A 20,949-nucleotide genomic window follows, 5' to 3' on the forward strand; every position below is an offset into this window, starting at 1 on the left:
GACAACAGGAACACAGGTTACAGCAGGGCTTGCAGGCACAGTCAGGACCCCTCAATCGAGTCCTGGACTTTCAGGGTGCTTGGATCCTAGCTAGGATACCCTGAATTCCGCCCACACAGCCCCAAACTCAAAACTGCTTCCCTCCTGCCACTCCCTTCCTTTGTCCTCCTTCCCGGGCAAAGGTGTTGACCTTTCCGCTCCCTTGCCTAGCTCAGGTTACAGGCTCCCGTATCGTCCATCCCCTAAAGTCCTCCCCTGCTCTCCCATTCTCCACACAGACAGCCCCTACTCCATCACACATCTCTAAAAGGGGGTGGAGGCCCTTGGCTTTCCTGGGAGCAGGTCGGTGCTGGTATGTGGATTGAAAACTTGGCCTGGGCATGCATTGCACTAATTGCCTCTTTGCTTCACTCTATATCCCTGGGGTTGGGGTGACGCCCTGGTCCCTCCAGCTCCCCACACCCAGACCCTGCTCCCTGCACCGTCGCTGCTGACAAGGCGGTGGGCTCTGAACTTGGAGAACCATTCAGGCAAGCACCAAACATGGCTTCACAGATGTTCTGCTCACGTTTCCTGGCAGGTCCCAAGGCTGGGGGAACTGGCTGTGAGAGAGGGAAGCGGGCCCAGTCTTTTCCGTCTCTCTTGGTACAGGAGTTTCTCCTGGTCCCTAGTCATTCCCACCACTCGCCTCTCCTCTCTGCGATTTGAGGGGGGTAACCAGGCCTGGCATCCCGGAGTGGGGCATGCTGCTGAATAGCATCGGGCTCCCCAGCACCGTAACGCATTTCACCCCTTTGTTTGCGTCTCTGACAGCTGCTGCCCAGTGAGCAGAGGTTGCACTGACCTCGAGCCCTGGTCCCAGGTGGTTCAGGTCCCCCAGACACAGTACCTTGCCTTTGTCAGCACTGAATTTCATCTGCCAGGCTCTTCCCTGGCCACCTAGCAGAAGGGGCTGCACTCCTGATGAGAGCGGAGGACTGAATTTTCAAAGCTGGAGGCCCTGGCTGGTGTAGATGGGCCCATTCCTGAGCCTGTGCATTTGGACAGTGTGTGCAAACCAGGAACCAGCTGCATGTGAGCACCGAGGTGACAGGTATGCGGAGGGGGGGAAGATGTTTTCTGGGTACATGTGCAGTCCTGCTTGTGCTTTCGCCTGCCCTTCTTCCTGCCCCTTGGCCTCTACTTGGAGAGAAGCAGCCCTGTTCCTCTGCTCGCTCCCCAGGAGAACTGCAGGGTGGGTGCCAGATTGTCAGACTTCTGTTGGGTCCCTTCCCTCGAGGTAAACCCCAGGGGGAATCCGGCCCTATTCACTGCCCTTTGTGGACCTGGGAGTCCAATGGGAGCTGCTACCATGGAGTCCTCCAAGGACCTCAAAGTGGTGGCAGTCGGGGGTTTCTGGGCCTGCGGCATTTGGGTTTCTGCATGAGAAGCCCCATTATGTCCTGGCGCGTCTCCCTCCCCTTGTCCTGCTGGACTCCTGGGCCCTTCCCCCTCTGCTCTTTTCCTTCTCCAGACTCCGCCCGCCCCTTTGGTCCTGATCTGCTGCAAGGCTTTGTTGCAGGCTGGAGCTGCTCCTCCCAAGCCCTCTCCTTTCTCCTCCTCAGGGTCAGGTTCTGCGGGGGCTGAAGGCTGCTGATAAAACAGCCAGGTGTCTTTGGACCAGAAAGGGAAAGAAGTGCCACCCCTCCCCTCCCCGATTCCCAGAACCCCTCTCCCAGGCCATGCTTTGCTAAGTGGCCCCAGCAGTGCTCTGCAGGGCACGCTGCGCTGGTGTCCGCCATGCCCTGGCCTGCAGTGGTGCCAGCGAACGGAGCGGGGTGGGAAGGAGGCCGATCCCTAGAGGCCTGCGGGCAAGGACTGCAGAGCATTGCGTGAGGTCTGGATGAAATGCAGGAAACCCCTGTGCACATGAACTGCGCCGTGTCCCCCAGCCCCCGAGCAGCTCCCCTGTTCGTTGTACCACTGGCTCTTCCCAGCCCGCGTGTCTTGTGTACAGGGGGTGGGCCGGGCGCCATCTTTCACTGTAGACACGGTTACTCTTCTTCCAGCAGCAGCGCGAGCCAGGGCTTCCTCTTAACAACACACACCAGCAAAAGCTCAAGCCCCTGCCCCGTGTAGGGGGAAAACTACCCACCATCCCTGGGCAGCTCAGGGAGACCCCACCCTCTTGCAAGCACTGAGTCCCGGGAAATCCAGAGAAGTTTTATTAAAAGGGAAAGGAAGCCAGCTCAGTATCAATTTGGCAAACTCCACAACAGTTCAAAAGCCTGTGGCCATAAGTAACACCTGCCCCACACTGAGCGCCTTGGGCTGTGTCCTCTGCCTCAGTTTCCCACCTGGCAGTGCGCCAGGCCAGCAGACGAAGGTCCCTTTAACGTGGCAAGCTGCTGGTCCCCACTCACGGTGGTGCAAAGCCAGCAAAGGCCCAGAATTCAGGGGTGTGTTACCCTTTGTGACGAAGTGGGACTGTTATCTTAATGTTTCCTCTGAATACTGTGTGTGCCTCAGTTTCCCCTGTGCATTTCTTAAGTCTCCAGCATACATAAATGGCTGATACTCTGTCACCTAGCAACAAATGGCCGGGGCCCTTCCGCCCTTGCAAGGGGATGGCTAAAGGTGAACAAAGAGATCAGGTGACCTCCTGGCCCAGGAAAGAGACAAAGGCCAGAAACAGGGCTGGAGGGGGTTTCAGTCTGGAGCTGGCTGGGGACGAGAAGTGAGGGCAGACAGGGTTGTCTGGCTCGCTGGGCCCCAGAATGGACCCAGCTGAGGGGGTGCAGGAGGCTCTAAGCCAGGCCTGGTAAATCTGGTAGACCTGGACAGTGCCAAGCGCTTTATAGTGTTCAGCGATGCCTCAGACGCAGGACCGGGCACGGTGCTGATGCAGGTCAGTGCTAAAGGGGGGAGACACCCCTTTGCGTGCCTGTGACGATGCTGGTTCTGGCAGGACCCAACTGAGAGTGCCAATTCAGGAAAAATTGCTCAAACAGGGCAGTCACAGTTTTTCCACCTCTAAGGCACCAAACCAGCCAGACCGAGAGGACTTTGGTCTCACCCCACTGGCTAACCACAAGTCACACAAGCAATTTCCTTAGACACTCCAGTCTCCCAGTATCACCACCAGTGCCACCCATCCTGGGGACAAATGGTTATGAAAACCAACACCCCAGTAAAAGAAAAAGGTTCTCTCGATCCCAAAGGACCAAGCCCCAGACCCAGGTCAATATACACATCAGATCTTACCCACGAATCACACTGGTGCCAATCCTTTAGTGTCTGAAATCTAAAGGTTTATTCATAAAGGGAAAAAGGTAGAGCTGAGAGCTAGAATTGGTTAAATGGAATCAATTACATACAGTGATGGCAAAGTTCTTAGTTCAGGCTTGTAGCAGTGATGGAGTAAACTGCAGGTTCAAATCAAGTCTCTGGAGAACATCCCCCGCTGGGATGGGTCATCAGTCTCTTGTTCAGAGCTTCAGTTTGTAGCAAAGTCCCTCCAGAGGTAGGAAGCAGGATTGAAGACAAGATGGAGATGAGGCATCAGCCTTATATAGGCTTTTCCAGGTGTAAGAACCTCTTTGTTCTTACCGTGGAAAGTTACAGCAAAATGGAGTCTGGAGTCACATGGGCAAGTCCCTGCCGGCTTTGCTGAGTTAGGAGGCGTATCTGCCTTCTCTCCATAGGTCAGGTGTGTAGCTGATGGTCCTTAATGGGCCATCAAGCAGGCTAAGGCAGCAAAGAATCCTGTGGCACCTTATAGACTAGGTGGACCAAGCAGGCTAGGTGGAGCTGACACCCACTTGTCTGGGATGTCTCCCAGAAGCACAGAGCCAATATTCATAACTTCAACTACAAAACTGATACACACATATAGACACCATAATCATAACCAGCAACCCATAACCTGGTGTCAGTCTGGAGCTGGCTGGGGATGGGAAGTGAGGACAGACGGGGTCTGCCTCGCTGGGCCCCAAAATGGACCCGGCCGAGGGGGTCTGGTTTGCGGTACCTACAAGCTCTGTTTTGGACTGTGTTCCTGTCATCGAATAAACCTCTGTGTTACTGGCTGGCTGAGAGTCACATCTGACTGCAAAGTGGGGGTGCAGGACCCGGTGGCTTCCCCAGGACCCCGCTGGGGCGGGCTTACTGTGGGAAGCGCACGGAGGGGCAGAGGATGCTGAATGCTCCAAGGAGAGACCCAGGAGGTGAAACCGTATGAGCTTCTTGCCCTGCACAAGTCTGCTCCAAGGGAGAGGAGGCTCCCCAAAGTCCTGCCTGGCTTGGTGGGGAGCAGTTCCAGAGCATCGCCCGGGGACCCCGTGACAGCATGTCCTCCCCATCCCCTCAGCTTTGAACTTGGAGAACCATTCAGGCAAGCACCGAACATGGCTTCACAGATGTTCTGTTCACGTTTCCTGGCAGGTCCCAAGGCTGGGGGAACTGGCTGTGAGAGAGGGAAGCGGGCCCAGTCTTTTCCGTCTCTCTTGGTACAGGAGTTTCTCCTGGTCCCCAGTCATTCCCACCGCTCGCCTCTCCTCTCTGCGATTTGAGGGGGGTAACCAGGCCTGGCATCCCGGGGGGGGGGGCATGCTGCTGAATAGCATCGGACTCCCCAGCCCCCGTAACGCATTTCAGCCCTTTGTTCGTGTCTCTGACAGCAGGGGCAGGAGGTGGCACTTGTTGCCGGGTGTATGTGGCAGAAATGAAGCTGAAGGGCTGAGCACAGAGGCCTGCCTGGCTCTGGGGGTGCCCAGCGTCCACTCCGCCTGGGCTGGGGACGGGCTGGCAGCCGAGAACCAACCCTCCTGCCCCCGGCGGTCCCTGCTCCAGGCAGCCAGAAGGGGACAGCGTGAGCCTGGGCTATGGCTGACCCCCCACTCCCCGTGCCCCCCCAGGAACCCCAGCAAGCCCTGGCCATATGGGCTCTGAGGAGCTGGCTGGTGGGGGGCCTGGCCACAGCCCAGGGTCAGCAAGAGGGGCCGGACCCACAGCATGTCCTTACTATCCCCCCCTCCAGGGCAGCCCAGCCCCTCTTCCCTCCCTGCCTGCAACACTCCTCCCCAGAGCCCTGCCCACTGCCAGGCTCTGCTGCCCGGTGATCCGGGCGGGAGGAGACGGTGGTGCCATGGCAACACCTGCACAACAGGCCGCAGCCGCGGGGCCTGCAGGTGACGGCGAGCCAGGGCCCGGGGGTGCCAGGGACCTCGCCATGTGGGGGGCTGGCTCTCCCCGCTCCCCAGCAGTGCTGGGATGAGGCAGGGGGTTGGCAGGGCCTGGGGCTGGCGTGGGGCAGGGTGTGGGGAACCGTGAGTGTGGTGGGGATGGGGTGGGGCCCAGTGAAGGGGGGCACCATGGCGAAGGGTCTCCCCTGCTCCTCGCCCCTCCCCCTCTGTTCTAGCTGAGTCCCAGTGCAGGGGGCCGCAGGGGTCCGGCCCCATGGAGGAAGCAGCCAGCAGCCAAGCCCCCTGTGAGGGGAGCAAGAGCCAGAGGCTGCTGGGGATCGAGGAGGAGCCCCCGGCCGGCCCCCCACCTGACTATCGGCAGCACCTGTACAGGTGAGCGAGGGAGGCAAGCCCCTCCCAGGGGAGCCCTGCAGGCCGCTGGCAGGGTGGGGTGGGGTGGGGTCGCCCCATGGAAACGCCACGTGTCCTGACAGGGCCAGTGCCCCGGCTGCCTGGGCACTCGTGGGCACCAGCTGGGCAGGGACGTGGTGGGCTGGGCCAGATCCTGGGTGGATTCCAGGTGGATTAGATCCTGAGAGGTGGGCCATGGCAAACTGGGTGGATCCTGGGCTCGGGGGTGGCACGCCATCACGGGTGGGGGCAGGCCGGGGGTGGGGGCTGGGCATGCCAGGCACAGCAAGCGGGTCAGGCTGCATGGTGTGTGACCTGCTTCCTTGCCTGCAGCCTTCTGGGTCCTGAAAGAGCCAAATACTTCCTGAGCCCGCCAGCCCTGGCGCGATGCAGGCGCCCCGGGGAGCTGGGCCTGCTGGAGGCAGTGGGAGGTAAGGGCCCAGCCCCAGCCCCCTGGCCCCCGGAACCAGTGCCCACGGCCCTGGCTGCACATTCTGAGCCCTGTGGTCTGGGCTGGCTGCACCCCGGGTCGGGGGGGGGCTCCATTTCTCAGCCCCATTGGCCTGTCTCGGGCCCGACCCATTGGGCCCTGGCTGGCTGGGTACATAGCAGCAGCCCTGCGGCCCCCAGTTGGGACACTTGGCCTGGACACTCGCCCCATCCCTTCCCCCAGGGGCCGGTGCTGAGGAGCTCTGGCGAGTCCTGCACGAGGAGCCACAGCGCCGGCGGCAGGCGGCAGAGGCCAGGACAGGGCAGACGCTCGCCGAGCAGGTGAGGGGCTCCTGGGCTGCCGTGGGTTGTCCCTGCATGTGGAATGGCCGTGGGTGGGAGCTGACTTTGCCCTGATTCCTACCCCACAAAGGTAGTCCCCTCCTCGGGGGGATCTGCGGGAGCCTCCCTGGCAGGGCACCACGGCTGAATGGGCTGGGGACCCCCATGACCCCCCCACTACATGAGGGCCCCATGCCCCTCCCCCCCATGTGTGGGTGCCATGGCTGGGTGTTGCGCTCTGTCTCTCCCCACTCCCCCGTGACGCTGCCCCCTGCAGGTGCCCTGGCTGGGACTCGCCTCTCTCACGTCCAGGATGCAGCGGGTGGCACAGTGGAGGCGGCAGCTGCATGTGATGCACCGGCTGGGGGAGCTGCACCAGGACGAAACCAGCCTGCTGCTGGCCAGGGAGCCGCTCGCTGACCTCAATGACAGCCGGGGGGCGCAGGGGCCGGCCCGCTATCTGCACAGGGCCCTCCAGGGAGGTGTGTGCGGCTGGGGGGTGATGGGCTCTTGGTGGCTGGGAGCACCTGTGTAGGGCTGGCTTGCTGTGCAGAGCTTAGCATTTACTCTCAGGCAACGCATCCCATCTGATGTGCAGCTCCCAGCACGGACACATGTCTGCGGGTGCCTGTGCGTGTGCGGCTGTACACATGTGCATGTCGTGCAGGGACGTGTGTCTGGGGGGTGCTGTGTGGGTGTGCACATCTGAATGTTGTGGAGGGACATGCGTGTGTCTGGGGAATGCCTGCACGTGTGCATGTCATGCAGGTACACGTGTCTGGGGGGTGCTGTGTTGCCGTGCACATGTGTATGTCATGCAGGTACACACGTGTTTGGGGGTGCTGTGTGGGCATTCACATATGCATGTTGTGCAGGGACACGTGCATGCCCACGCACATACAGCACCCCCAGACACATGTGCATGTCGTGCAGGTACATATGTGTGCCTGGGGGGTGCCTGCATGTGTGCATGTCATGCACGTACACAGGTGTATGGGAGGCGCTGTGTGGGCATTCACATATGCATGTTGTGCAGGGACACGTGTCTGGGGGTGCTGTGTGTGTGGGGGCATGCACATGTGCATGTCGTGCAGGTACATGCATGTGTCTGAGGGGTGCCTGCATGTGTGTGGGCGTGCACGTGTGCATGTCGTGCAGGGACACGTGTCTGGGGGGTGTTGTGTGGGCATGCACATGTGCATGTCGTGCAGGTACATGCGTGTGTCTGGGGGGTGCCTGAACATGTGTGCATGTCATGCAGGGACACACGTGTGTCTGGGAGCCCGGGGAGCAGGCGTGTCCCTGCAGAGCCTTGCGTGACGTATCCTTTCTTGTGCTTTAGGTCGCTGAGCAGGTGCCTGCTGGCTGTGGAGCCCAGTCCCGGCATGGTGCCCCACAGCCGATGCCAGAGCCAGCTGTGGGCAAAGCGTGGCCTGGACCCCGGACTCCCGCTCCCATGCCCCCGCTGAGCGGGCAGAGGCTGCTGCATGTTCACCCCAAGCTGGGGCCTGTGCTGGGAGCTGGGCAGGCAGTGCTGGGGGGCCAAGGCATGCCCCTGGCTGGCTGGCTAGTAGCCTGTGGAGTCTGCAGCACAAGGGGAGGGGCTGGGCACAGGCTCTCCAGGCCGCCGGTGCCATCGTGTGTCCAGGGAGATGGGATGTGTGGCCTGTGCCGCATGGCAGTGTGTTGGCTGGGCACTGAGCCTGTAGCAAATGGATCTGCCCCCCAGGGCTGTGCTCAGTCTGGCCAACGCCAGTCAATGCGCCAGTGGCACAGGCAGTGCGGAAGGCGCTCTGCCCCTCATTCCCTCTCAGCTGCGCCCAGAGCTTAGGGCAGAGGGGCTGGCACTGGCAGTGAGACCCAGCAGCTCTGCCAGTCCTGAGCGGAGGTGTGAGAATCAGCCTTCCCCTCACAGGCAAGCTGGAGCTAACCGGCTGGGCCGCTCCCAGGCTGGGCTCTGCGAGTCCCTCTGGCCGGGCCTTTGCCGGGGGCGCCCACGTGGCCAGGGGCGGCGAGTTAGATAGACGTGGTGCCCAGGCTCCAGGAATATTCCAGGTCTCTCCCCCAGCCCCGCCTGATGCCCCCGGGTGATTTAAAAGGGCCCAGAGACCCCTGGCCACCACCATTGGCAGCTCAGCTGGGTAAGGCAGCTTCCTCCCCGGCCTCGCTCCGCGCTACTCCTGGAAGTGGCCGGAATGGCCCTACGGCCCCTGGAGAGCAGGGGGTCTCCGCACGCTGTCTCTGCCCCAAGCGCCGACTCTGCAACTCCCATTGGCTGGGAACTACAGCCAATAGGAGCTATGGGGGTGGTGCCTGCAGCCCCCCTGCCTCTAAGCCACTGCCAATGTGGGGTGCTGGTCACTTTTGGGAGCTGCCCAAGGTAATCGCTGCACCCCTTTCCTGCACCCCAAACCCCTGCCCCAGCCCAGAGCCCTCACCCCAACCTTGCTTCTGCACCCAAACTCCCTCCCAGAGCCCGACCCCACCGCACCCAAACTCCTTCCCACAGCCCGACCCTCCTCCCACACCCAACCCCCCTCCTGCACCCAAACTCCCTCCCAGAGCCCAACCCGCCCCCACGCAAACTCCATCCCAGAGCCTCCAGCACCCCTCACCCTCTCCCGTACCCCAGTCCACTGCTTCAAGCCAGAGCCCGCACTCCATACCCAAACTCCCTCCCAGAGCCTGACCCCCCTCCCACACCCAAACTCACTCCTGGAGCCCGACCCCCTCTCCTGCACCCAAACTCAATCCCAGAGCCCAACCCCCCACACACACCCAAACTCAGTCCCAGAGTCTGACCCCCCCTCCCGCACCCAAACTCCCTCCTGCACCCAAACACCCTCCCAAAGCCTCCAGCACCCCCACCCTCTCCTGCACCCCAGTCCCCTGCCCCAGCCCAGAGCCTGCACCCCAACCCCGCTTCTGCACCCAAACTCCCTCCCAGAGCCTGACCCTCCTCCCGCACCCAACCCCCCTCCTGCACCCAAACTCCCTCCCAGAGCCCAACCCGCCCCCACCCAAACTCCTTCCCACAGCCCAACCCTCCTCCCACACCCAACCCCCCTCCTTCACCCAAACTCCTTCCCAGAGCCCAACCCGCCCCCACCCAAACTCCCTTCTAGATCCCGACCCCACCGCACCCAAACTCCGCCCACAGCCCAACCCCCCCTTGCACCCAAACTCTCTCCCAGGGCCTTAGGTAGGTGGAGGGGGGGCACTTGGACCCATTCTGGGGTCCAACAGTGTGCCCTTGTTGCTGAGAAGGCTAATGGCATTTTGGGCTGCGTTAGTAGGAGCATTGCCAGCAGATCGAGGGATGTGATCATTCCCCTCTATTCGACATTGGTGAGGCCTCATCTGGATACTGTGCGCAGTTTTGGGCCCCACACTACAAGAAGGATGTGGAAAAATTGGAAAGAGTCCAGCGGAGGGGAACGAAAATGCTTAGGGGGCTGGAACACATGACTTCTGAGGAGAGGCTGAGGGAACTGGGATTGTTTAGTCTGCAGAAGAGAAGGGGGATTTGATGCGGGGGGATTTGATAGCTGCTTTCAACTACCTGAAGGGGGGCTCCAGAGAGGATGGATCTAGACTGTTCTCAGTGGTCCCCAATGACAGAACAAGGAGTAATGGTCTCAAGTTGCAGTGGGGGAGGTTTAGGTTGGATATTACGAAAAACTTTTTCACTAGGAGGGTGGTGAAGCTCTGGAATGGGTTCCCTAGGGAGGTGGTGGAATCTCCTTCCTTAGAGGATTTTAAGGTCAGGCTGACAAAGCCCTGGCTGGGATGATTTAGTTGGGGTTGGTCCTGCTCTGAGCAGGGGGTTGGACTAGACACCTCCTGAGGTCCCTTCCAACCCTGATAGTCTATGATTCTTTGGGAGCCACCAACAATTATACAAACCTGCCACCCCTGGCAGTGGGTACTGTACCCCCCCCCGACTCACCGGCTGGGCCCAGCTCCTGTCAGGGGCACCCCCATGGCTGGGGCATCAGCCCCCCCAACTCACCGGCTGGGCCCAGCTCCTGTCAGGGACACCCCCGTGGCTGGGGCACCAGCCCCCTCCCCACGACTCGCCGGCTGGGCCCAGCTCCTGTCAGGGTGTCATGGAGTGTGGGGGAGTCCAGCCCTGCACCCCTCTTCCAGGGACCCACAGCGACTCTCAGCCAGCCAGTAAAACAGAAGGTTTATTGGACAACAGGAATGCAGGTTACAGCAGAGCTTGGAGGCACAGCCAGGACCCCTCAATCGAGTTCTGCTGGGGTTCAGGAAGCTTAGTCCCCTGAATTCCAACCACCCAGCCCAAAACCAAAACTGAACTAACTCCCTCCAGCCGGCCCCTTCCTTTGTCCAGCTTCCCGGGCAAAGGTGCTGACCCCCTCCCCCCTACCTGGCTCAGGTTACAGGCTTAGGTCCTGTCCTTCACCTAAAGACATCCCCGGCTCTCCCATCCCCCACACAGACAGTCCCTACTGCATCACATCGGGACACCCCCGTGGCTGGGGTACCAGCCCCCCCCCCCATGACTCGCTGGCTGGGCCCAGATCCCTGTCAGGGACACCCCATGGCTGGGGCACCAGCCCCCTCCCTGCCCTCCGACTCACCAGCTGGGCCCAGATCCCTGTCAGGGACACCCCCGTGGCTGGGGCACCAGGCCCCCCCGACTCTCTGGCTTGGCCCAGCTCCCTGTCAGGGACACCCCATGGCTGGGGCACCAGCCCCCTCCCTGCCCTCCGACTCACCAGCTGGGCCCAGCTCCCTGTCAGGGACACCCCATGGCTGGGGCACCAGCCCCCCCAACTCGCCGGCTGGGCCCAGGCGATGGCCTCGGCTTGCTGCTGTTCCCCACAGGGAGCTTGCCAGTCTCAGGCCATCTGCCTGTGGCTGGTGGCTTGGCTCTGGGAAGAGATCCCCCGGAGAGCTGTGCCATGCCCAGCGCGCTGGGGAACACCCTGCCCGTGCCCGGCGGGTGCTGATCCTGACACAGAGGGAGGGGCTCGCTGCAGGATCAAAAGCATTAATGGTGCCAGCAAGCGGGCAGGGGCCGGGACTGCCTGCAAGGAGCCAAAGTAGGGTGTGCCGGGCCCAACCCCTGGGCAGCAGTGCCCACCCCCTGCGCTGCGTGACTCCCAGGGGCCATCCCACACCAAGCACCCAGCGGCTCTGGCTCAGAGCCAGGCAGCTAGGCACTGATCGGCGCCAATGGTCGCATGTCAGGGTGGCCAATGGGCAGAGCCAAGTGTCGTACGTAGGGACAGGCCTGGGTGCCCTGCACGGGCAGAGCTGGGCACTCCCTGGCACACGGCATGGCCCCAAGCCCTGGGTCCCCGCCTGCAATCTGTACCAGCCACAGCCTGAGATCCCTGCCCCTGCCCATGGCTGCAGTGCCAGGCCCGGGCAGGGCAGGGCTGGGCGCTCCTGTAGGCACCAGGGCCCCATGCGCTCGCTCACAGCGGGGAGCTGAGGGCTGGCAGCTCAAGGGGCAGGGGCACACTCCCTCCTCTGCCCCGTGTGCAAGGCTGGGAGAGCCGCTGTACCTGGCCTCCCGCTCACCTTGGCTGAGCTGCGGGGCCCGCCCCACCTGGCACCGGTGGCGGGAGGAGGAGCCTGCAGGAGGGAACCTTTGCAGGAACAAACAGCCCAGCCCTGAGCAGACTGAGCTGGGAGTCGGCTGCTGCAGGCCCCTGCCAGGGGCTTCAGGACGGGCGTGTGCCCACCTGGCCAAGCGTGGCCCTTGCCAGGGACCCTGAGCAGCGATAGCCATACAGGTACCAGTGCAGCCCTGGCTCTGCGTGCTGCCTTCGCGCTGTTCCCTGGCCGGGCAGCACCAGCCAGCACCCCGCCTGGCTCACTCTCGCCGCGTGGGCAGAGCTGAGGCACCCTGCGGTGGGCAGGGCGGGGCGGGAAGGGCTGATCATCCCCGGGGCAGGGCTGGCTTGGCTGAGTGGGGTGTGAACCCTGTGCCCTGGCCTGTCTGTGCTGCTCCCCCGGCGGGCAGTCTCCATGGGTTGCCAGTGCCAGCACAGCAGCCCTACTCCCACCCAGAGGTGGCAGCTTTGCAGTGGGGGGGAAGCGGCATTTGGCCTGGAGGCTGGGCAGTGCTGAGAGGGTGGGAGGCCTGGAGGTGCAGAGAGCTCGCTGGAAGGGTGCGGTGCCCTGCACTCTGGCAGAGGACAGCCGGGGCTGCTCTGAGGGCCCCCTGTGAGAACGTGGTGTCCTGCCCTGGCCAGCTCAGGTGTGGGGGGAGCTCGGGGTGCTGCGGTCACAGGTGGGGGTGGAACAGAGCCATTGGGCCTCACAGCCTTTCCGGGGGTGGGCCCGGGACACTGGGGCTGCTGTTCCCTGGGGGTTGAACGTGCCCCTGGGGCGGTGCTGCCGGGCCCAGGGCCCCGGCTGGAGTCTCAGCACATGCCCTGGCGAACAGGCCACACGGTGCCCAGCCTGGGCCAGTGTCCATGGTGCGGGGCTGGGGGCAAAACCCATGCTCCCCAGGCACGGGGGCTGGGCCTCTCGCGGGGCAGGAGAGACCAGCCATGTGGGGGGAGCTCTGGGAGCGACAGGAGGGTCCCTGAGCTGGGCTGACCCCCAGGCTTCGGGCTGCTGGGGCTGGGGGAGGCCGCTCCTGCTCCTGCACGGGGGCAGAGCCGACGCTGGGACAAGGGATGGGTCTGGCTAGCTGGAGCCCTGCAAGCTGCCGGGCCAGGCCCCATCTCTGAGCCCCACGGAGCTCCTGGGGCCAGGGATGAAGCAGCTCCCTGAGGCTGCGAGGCAGGGGACAGAGGGCCCTATAGCAGCAGGGAACCCGAGGTGTGGTGGGATCCCCGTGAGGTGCCCTCTGGGACAGGGGTGTGGCCAGAGCACAGCCCCTCCTGGGAGTCAAACTCAGGCTCCACCCTCCTGCAAAGACCCCCCCTTGCCCCCAGGGGCAGGGTTCATCTGGGTCCTGGCTGGCCCCTGGCACTGAACCGCTCTCCAGAGGTCTGCGGCCAGCTGGCCACCTGCCTCCCAGTCCCAGGGGCTTGCGGCTCACCCAGCCAAGGGGCTGGGGATGTGCAGCTCCTGGAGTGCCAGCTTGGATGCCCTCGGTCATGGAGCCGGCTCCCTCCCTGCCCAGCCCCCAGAGCAGGCCGTGCCGGGACACTGGCTGTTTCCCACCCTGCCCCCTCCCCGTCCTGGTGGCAGCAGCTGTGGGACGCGCAGCTTTCACCGGAGAGCCTGGTGCAAGACACAACATGCACATTCCTGCCTGGCTGGGGCCAGCACCCTGGGAACGGGCCTGCTTCTTTCTCCCTAGCCCCGGCCCTGGGCAGGCCTGGCTTCCCACGCTTTGGGGCTTGAGGCCAGCGGGGGACAAGGAGTGGGCCCTCCCCCCCAGCGCGGCACAGCCGCTTAGCCCAGCGTGGCTGGGGACGCCAGGTGTCTGCGCCCGCCTGCTCAAGCCTGCCGTGTGCCCCAGGAGGTGGCGAGACCGGAGCAGCTCTCTCGGCTCACGCCCCATAGAGCGACCAGCTTGACGGTAACTGTAGCCCCTCGTGAGCCAGGAGCCTGGCCCGGGTCAGCCTGGCCAGGGGTGGCCCAGGGCCCAGAGGCCGGTTGTCCCCGCCCCGGTTGGCCTGTGTGCACTGCCGAGCAGAAAGAATCGGCTGTGACATTCCCGTAGCCTGGAGACCGTTAGCCCCTTTCACAGCCCAGCGCTGATTTGAATAAGAATCGCTCTGTCCCAGCCTCCCTGCGCCTGGGAGAGGAGCCGGGTGAGTTTTACCCATCGCTTCCCTTGTTTGCCAGCTTGTTTTTGTGCTCCGAGTTCTCACGCTGCCCGCCCAGGGCTCGGGGACTCCCAGGAGCAGGAGGGGCGCTCTCGGGGGCCGCCTCCGCCCTGCCTGCGGCCAGCTCCCCCATGCCCCAGCGCGTCGTGGGAAGTGACCGCCAGGGCCGCGGGCTGAGTACCGGAGCGGCTCTGGGGTGAGCAGGAGGGGGCTGCACGCGACACCTGCTGCCCTAAGGTGCCTGGCCCCGGCAGCGACATTGCTGCTCAAGCCGCCTGGATTTCTCCTCCAGCCCCGAGCCCGGTGCCCAGCAGAGGTGAGCTGGCAGGAGGGTGCCCGGGGCAGCGAGGGAGCAGGCTGAGGGGAATGTGCCTGCTCAGCACCCCATAGCCAGTTGGGGCAGTGCCAGGAAGAGAACCCAAGTGTCCGGGATCCCTGTCTCCTGCTCCAACTCTTACTATGAGTTGTGCTGGCCGCTTCACATGTCTGGCCCCAGGTTAGCGTGGCAGCTCCCCACATGCCGCTGGCGGGGTGGCACTGCCCACCAGGGCACTTTGCCCTCACTAGGGCTGGTGCTGGCCCGGGGCACATGCGCCTGTTCTGAGACATGGGACCTCCCAGCCATGGGCAGCTCCCGCCTGCCCCCAATCCCCCAGCTCCCCGGGGAGGCAGCAGGGAGAGGCCTGGCAAGGTGAGAGGCTGTGGGGGGACCACAGGTGCTGTCCTGGGGGTGGCTGAGCAGTGCCTGACCTCCGGGGCAGCCAGCCCCATGGGCGCCCTGGCTCTGCTGACCCTGGCCCCAAGCCCCGGCATCGGGCACTAGCAGTACCAGGGAGCCCTGGCACCTCCCACCTGCAGGGCTGGCAGGAAGGAGGCCTGGGCCACTGCATAGGGAAGAGGGAGCCCTGTCCCACCCCCCTTACCATCACCCCCAGTCTCTTTCCTCTCCGCCCTTTGCACCCTGGGCCCACAGCTCCCCGCAGATCTGACCTCCACCCACACTCCCCTCGCCCAGCCCAGCCCAGCCCGGCGTAACCCTCTCCTCTCACTCTCGCCAGGTCGGACTCCGGTGCCTATGGAGCTGCTGCTCGCTCTTCTGCTGCTAAGTAAGTCGCCGCTCACGTGCAGCCCCGGGCACGTTCTCCCCTCCCCTCTCAGGGCAGGTGGGCAGCGCCATCCACAGACCCCGGGTGTGCACAGCCATGTGCCCTGGAGTGTCCTGAGCGCAGGGGCCCGGTGGGGGCCAGATGGACGTGGGGGGCCCTGAGGATGGGGGGCCTGGTGGGGGCTGGATGGATGCAGGGGGCCCTGAGGGTGGGGTCCCAGTGAGGGCTGGATGAATGCAGGGGGCCCTGAGGATGGGGGGCCCGGTGCTGGTCAGATGGAGGCAGGGAGCCCTGAAGGTGGGGTCCTGGTGGGGGCTGAATGGAGGCGGGGGCCCGGTGGGAACCAGATGGAGGTGGGGGGCCCTGAGGGCAGGGGCCCAGTGGGGGCTGGATGGAGGCAGGGGGCAGGGGCCCAGTGGGGGCTGGATGGAGGCAGGGAGCCCTGAAGACGGGGGCCCAGTGGGGGCTGGATGGAGGCGGGGGGCCCCGAGGACGGGGGCCCAGTGGGGGCTGGATGGAGGCGGGGAGCTCTGAGGGCAGGGGCCCAGTGGGGGCTGGATGGAGGTGGGGCGCCCCAAGGACGGGGGCCCAGTGGGGGCTGGATGGAGGCGGAGGGCCCTGAGCGCAGGGGTCCAGTGGGGGCTGGATGGAGGCGGAGGGCCCTGAGCGCAGGGGTCCAGTGGGGGCTGGATGGAGGCGGGGAGCCCTGAGCGCAGGGGCCCAGTGAGGGCTGGATGGAGGCGGGGGGCCCTGAGGATGGGGCCCAGTGGGGGCTGGATGGAGGCGGGGGGCCCTGAGGACGGGGGCCCAGTGGGGGCTGGATGGAGGCGGGGGGCCCTGAGGACGGGGGCCCAGTGGGGGCTGGATGGAGGCAGGGGGCCCTGAGGACGGCGCCCAGTGGGGGCTGAATGGACGCGGGGGGCCCTGAGGATGGGGGCCCAGTGGGGGCTGAATGGACGTGGGGGGCCCTGAGGACGGGGGCCCAGTGGGGGCTGGATGGAGGTGGGGGGCCCCGAGGACGGGGGCCCAGTGGGGGGTGGATGGAGGCGGGGCGCCCCGAGGACGGGGGCCCAGTGGGGGCTGGATGGAGGCGGGGGACCCTGAGGGCAGGGGCCCAGTGGGGGCCGGATGGGGGGGGCCCTGAGGACAGGGGCCCAGTGGGGGCTGGATGGAGGGGGGGACCTTGAGGACAGGGGCCCAGTGGGGGCTGGATGGAGGCGAGGGGCCCTGAGGACGGGGCTCAGTGGGGGCTGGATGGAGGCGGGGGGCCCTGAGGACGGGGCCCAGTGGGGGCTGGATGGAGGCGAGGGGCCCTGAGGACGGGGCCCAGTGGGGGCTGGATGGAGGCGGGGAGCCCTGAGGGCGGGGGCCCAGTGGGGGCTGGATGGAGGTGGGGAGCCCTGAGGACGGGGCCCAGTGGGGGCTGGATGGAGGCAGGGGGCCCCGAGGGCGGGGGCCCAGTGGGGGCTGGATGGAGGCGGGGAGCCCTGAGGGCGGGGGCCCAGTGGGGGCTGGATGGAGGCGGGGGGCCCTGAGGGCGGGGGCCCAGTGGGGGCTGGATGGAGGCGGGGGGCCCTGAGGATGAGGCCCAGTGGGGGCTGGATGGAGGCGGGGGGCCCTGAGGATGGGGCCCAGTGGGGGCTGGATGGAGGCGGGGGGCCCTGAGGGTGGGGGCCCAGTGGGGGCTGTATGGAGGCGAGGGGCCCCGAGAGCGGGGTCCCAGTGGGGGCTGGATGGAGGCGGGGGGCCCCGAGGACGGGCGCCCGGTGCAGTGAGTCCGGGGGACGCGCTCCCCGGGACAGTCGGAGTCCTTGGCAGCCTCCTGGCGGGCAGAGCTCGGCCCAGCTGTGCCCGCTCCTTGCCCGCGTGGCAAAGGGCCCCTGAAGCTGAGCCGTAAATCCCCAGACCTCTGGCTCCGCTGAGCCCCGGCAGGGAATTAGGGCAGCGCCTGACCGTGCTCACAGCTCCCGGGATGGGGACGGGCACGGCCAGGGCGGTCTCGAGCCCCCTCCCCCCGGGGCCTGGCGCTGCCTGGCGGCCGCTCTGAGACACAACAGGGGGCTACGCAGAGGGGCAGGGGCTGACCCCTGCCCCCTCCCCCACCCCCTGCTTTGCCCCGGTGCTGGGGACTCCCCAGGTCATGCCCCAGTGGGGCCCTGCTCCTAAGGGTGTGGAGTGTGTCCCTGGGCACAGCCTCCCCTGGGCACGGCCTCAAGGGGCTGGGCAGCGTCAGGGAGGGGGGTAGTGTTGGGAAGGACTTGGCCTGGGGGTGAGGGGGGGCAGAGTCATGGCAGGCCAGACAAAGGCCTTTGCTCCCCCCATCACAGGCTGCTGTGCGGGGGCTTTCAGGGTCATGGCGTTTCCCTGCCGGGTCAGCTGGTCTGGGACCCAGTGTTGGTGCGGGGGGGTGCCCAGGGAAGGATGTGTGCGGGGGGAGGGGTGCACGGGGGAGGGGAGTGTGGGGAGAGGGGTATGCGGGGGTTCACAGGGTTAGGTGGGGGGAGGGGTGCATGGAGGGAGGGGTGGGGGTGCCCGGGGAAGTGTGTGTGGGAGGAGGGGTGCAGGGTTACATGAGGGAGGTGTGTGCAGGGGTGCACAGGGGGAGGGGTGTGCAAGGGAGGGGTGCTGGGTTGCACAAGGGTAGGTGTGGTGGGGAGGGGTGCGTGGGGGGAGGGGTGTGGGGGTGCACAGGGGAAGTGTGGGGGGGAGGGGTGCGGGGTTGCACGGGGGAGGGGTGTGCAGGGGGTGCACAGGGGAAGGGGTGTGCAGGGGGAGGGGTGCGAGGAGTTGCACGGAGGGAGGTGTGCTCAGGGGAAGGGGTGTGGGGGGGTGCACAGGGGAAGTGTGGGGAGGGAGAGGGGAGGGGTTGCACAGGGGGAGGGGTGCGCAGGGGGTGCACAGGGGAGGGGTGTGCAGGGGGAGGGGTGCGGGGAGTTGCACGGAGGGAGGTGTGCGAAGGGGGACGGGTGCACAGGGGGACGAAGGGGTGAGCCCGGGGGCCCCGTGCAGGGGCAGGGGCGTATGTGGGGGCTGGGGCTCAGCCTCTGTCAGACCGCCCACGCCCTGTGCCTCTCTCCAGTCCAGGTGCCCGGTGCGGCAAGTCAGGACGAGCCAGGCTGCTCCGCGGGCAGCTGCCACCCGGCCACCGGGAACCTGCTCATCGGGCGGGCCCAGAACCTGAGCGCTACGTCCACGTGTGGGCTGTGGGGGCCCCAGGAGTACTGCATCGTCAGCCACCTGCAGGTACTTGCCCGCCGGCCTCGCGCCAAGGGGTGCCCAGGGCAGTGCCCCACCCTCCGGGTGCTGTGCGGCCTGGCTCCTGGCCCAACACTGGTCTGTGTGCAGCGTGGACAGCTGCCCCCTCCCCATCGCTCTGCGTGGGCACGTGGAGGGCAGAGCCCTCTGCCCTCAGCCCCTCCTGGCTTGAGCCAGGCCCCTCCCATCCAGGGCAACCTGGGGATCTTGGCCCCTGAGCCCTGCGCTCTCACCGGCACCCGCCAGCCGGGCCTCGGGCCTACGGGGAGCCTGGCCAAGGGAGACGGGGGCTCGGTCCCCTGTGCCCAGCCCCAAACACTCAGCCGAGCCGGGCTGGCAGAGCCTGCGGGTGGACCAGGGTCAGCGCGCACGTGTGAATCGGTCTGTGCGGCTCTGCACGTGTGCGTGTGTCCGTCTATCCCCCAGGTCTGCGTGTGCGTGTGAGTCTGTCTATCTGGCTCTGCGTGTGTGCGTGAGTCCATCTGTCCTCTGGGTCTGCGTGTGTGTGTGAGTCCATCTGTCCTCTGGGTCTGCGTGTGTGCATGAGACCATCTATTCTCTGGATCTGTGTGTGTGCGTGTGTCCATCTGTCCTCCAGGTCTCTGTGTGTGTCCGTCTGTCCTCCAGGTCTGTGTGTGCGTGTGAGTCTGTCTGTCTGGCTCTGCATGTGTGTGTGAGTCCGTCTGTCCTCTGGGTCTGCGTGTGCGCGTGAGACCGTCTGTTCTCTGGATCTGTGTGTGTGCATGTGTCCGTCTGTCCTCCAGGTCTATGTGTGCGTGTGAGTCTGTCTGGCTGGCTTTGTGTGTGTGCGTGAGTCCGTCTGTCCTCTGGGTCTGCTTGTGTGCATGAGTCCGTCTGTCCTCTGGGTCTATGTGTGCGTGTGAATCTCTGTCTGGCTTTGCGTGTGTGCGTGAGTCCATCTGTCCTCTGGGTCTGCGTGTGCACGTGAGACCATCTGTCCTCTGGATCTGCGTGTGTGCGTGAGTCCGTCTGTCTGGCTCTGTGTGTATGTGAGTCCATCTGTCCAGCTCTGCGTGTGTACATGAATCCGTCTGTCCCCTGGATTTGTGTGTGTGTGAGTCCATCTGTCCCCTGGATCTGTGTGTGACTCTGTCTGTGCCCTGGATCTGTGTGTGTGTGAGTCCGTCTGTCCCCTGGATCTGTGTGTGTGTGAGTCCGTCTGTCCAGCTCTGTGTGTGTGCGAGTCCGTCTGTCCCCTGGATCTGTGTGTGAGTCTGTCTGTCCCCTGGATCTGTGTGTGTGTGAGTCCGTCTGTCCAGCTCTGTGTGTGTGCGAGTCCGTCTGTCCCCTGGATCTGTGTGTGAGTCTGTCTGTCCCCTGGATCTGTGTGTGTGTGAGTCTGTCTGTCCAGCTCTGTGTGTGTGCGAGCCCGTCTGTCCCCTGGATCTGTGTGTGAGTCTGTCTGTCCAGCTCTGTGTGTGTGCGAGTCCGTCTGTCCCCTGGATCTGTGTGCGTGTGAGTCTGTCTGTCCAGCTCTGCGTGTGTGTGAGTCCGTCTGTCCCCTGGATCTGTGTGTGAGTCTGTCTGTGCAGCTCTGTGTGTGTGCGAGGCCGTCTGTCCCCTGGATCTGTGTGTGTGTGAGTCTGTCCCCTGGATCTGTGTGTGTGTGAGTCTGTCTGTCCCCTGGATCTGTGTGTGTGTGAGTCTGTCTGTGCAGCTCTGTGTGTGTGCGAGCCAGTCTGTCCCCTGGATCTGTGTGTGTGTGAGTCTGTCCCCTGGATCTGTGTGTGTGTGAGTCTGTCTGTCCCCTGGATCTGTGTGTGTGTGAGTCTGTCCCCTGGATCTGTGTGTGTGTGAGTCTGTCTGTCCAGCTCTGTGTGTGTGCGAGTCCGTCTGTCCCCTGGATCTGTGTGTGTGTGAGTCTGTCTGTCCAGCTCTGCGTGTGTGTGAGTCCGTCTGTCCCCTGGATCTGTGTGTGAGTCTGTCTGTGCAGCTCTGTGTGTGTGCGAGGCCGTCTGTCCCCTGGATCTGTGTGTGTGTGAGTCTGTCCCCTGGATCTGTGTGTGTGTGAGTCTGTCTGTGCAGCTCTGTGTGTGTGCGAGCCAGTCTGTCCCCTGGATCTGTGTGTGTGTGAGTCTGTCCCCTGGATCTGTGTGTGTGTGAGTCTGTCTGTCCCCTGGATCTGTGTGTGTGTGAGTCTGTCCCCTGGATCTGTGTGTGTGTGAGTCTGTCTGTGCGAGTCCGTCTGTCCCCTGGATCTGTGTGTGTGCGTGTGAGTGTGACGGAGCAGGGAGCGGGGTGGGTTTGACCTGGGATGTGGCCGGGGAGTTGCAGTGGGGATGGGAAGGAAGCTCCCTGAGCTGTATCCTGAGCCGGGAGCGGGGTGGGGAGAAGTGACACCTCCTGCCCCGGGCACTGGGCAAAGGAGAGGAGGAGCAGAGGGGAGCGGGGAGAGAGCGGCTGGAGGGGTTTTAGAGTAAGTTTGGGGCTGGCTGGGAAGATGCAGGGAACCCC

General features: G+C 64.6%; 1 protein-coding gene across 2 annotated transcripts in view; it reads left to right on the forward strand.

Moving 5' to 3' along the window:
- LOC127053132 (laminin subunit beta-2-like) overlaps positions 1–20,949 on the forward strand; it is a 77,933-nt gene that overhangs the window by 2,976 nt on the left and 54,008 nt on the right. The window contains exons 2-4 of one of the 2 annotated variants that reach the window (XM_050957231.1): positions 10,470–12,115; positions 15,172–15,219; positions 18,299–18,462. In XM_050957231.1, coding sequence (XP_050813188.1) covers positions 15,189–15,219; positions 18,299–18,462 — 195 coding nt within the window. In that variant the 5' untranslated portion in view covers positions 10,470–12,115; positions 15,172–15,188. Of the gene's footprint in view, positions 1–10,469; positions 12,116–12,899; positions 14,099–15,171; positions 15,220–18,298; positions 18,463–20,949 lie in introns of those variants that run through there. The other variant, XM_050957233.1, reaches the window with a different exon arrangement.

The sequence above is a fragment of the Gopherus flavomarginatus genome, chromosome 6 (genome assembly GCF_025201925.1).
Source record: "Gopherus flavomarginatus isolate rGopFla2 chromosome 6, rGopFla2.mat.asm, whole genome shotgun sequence".
Taxonomy (NCBI): domain Eukaryota; kingdom Metazoa; phylum Chordata; order Testudines; family Testudinidae; genus Gopherus; species Gopherus flavomarginatus.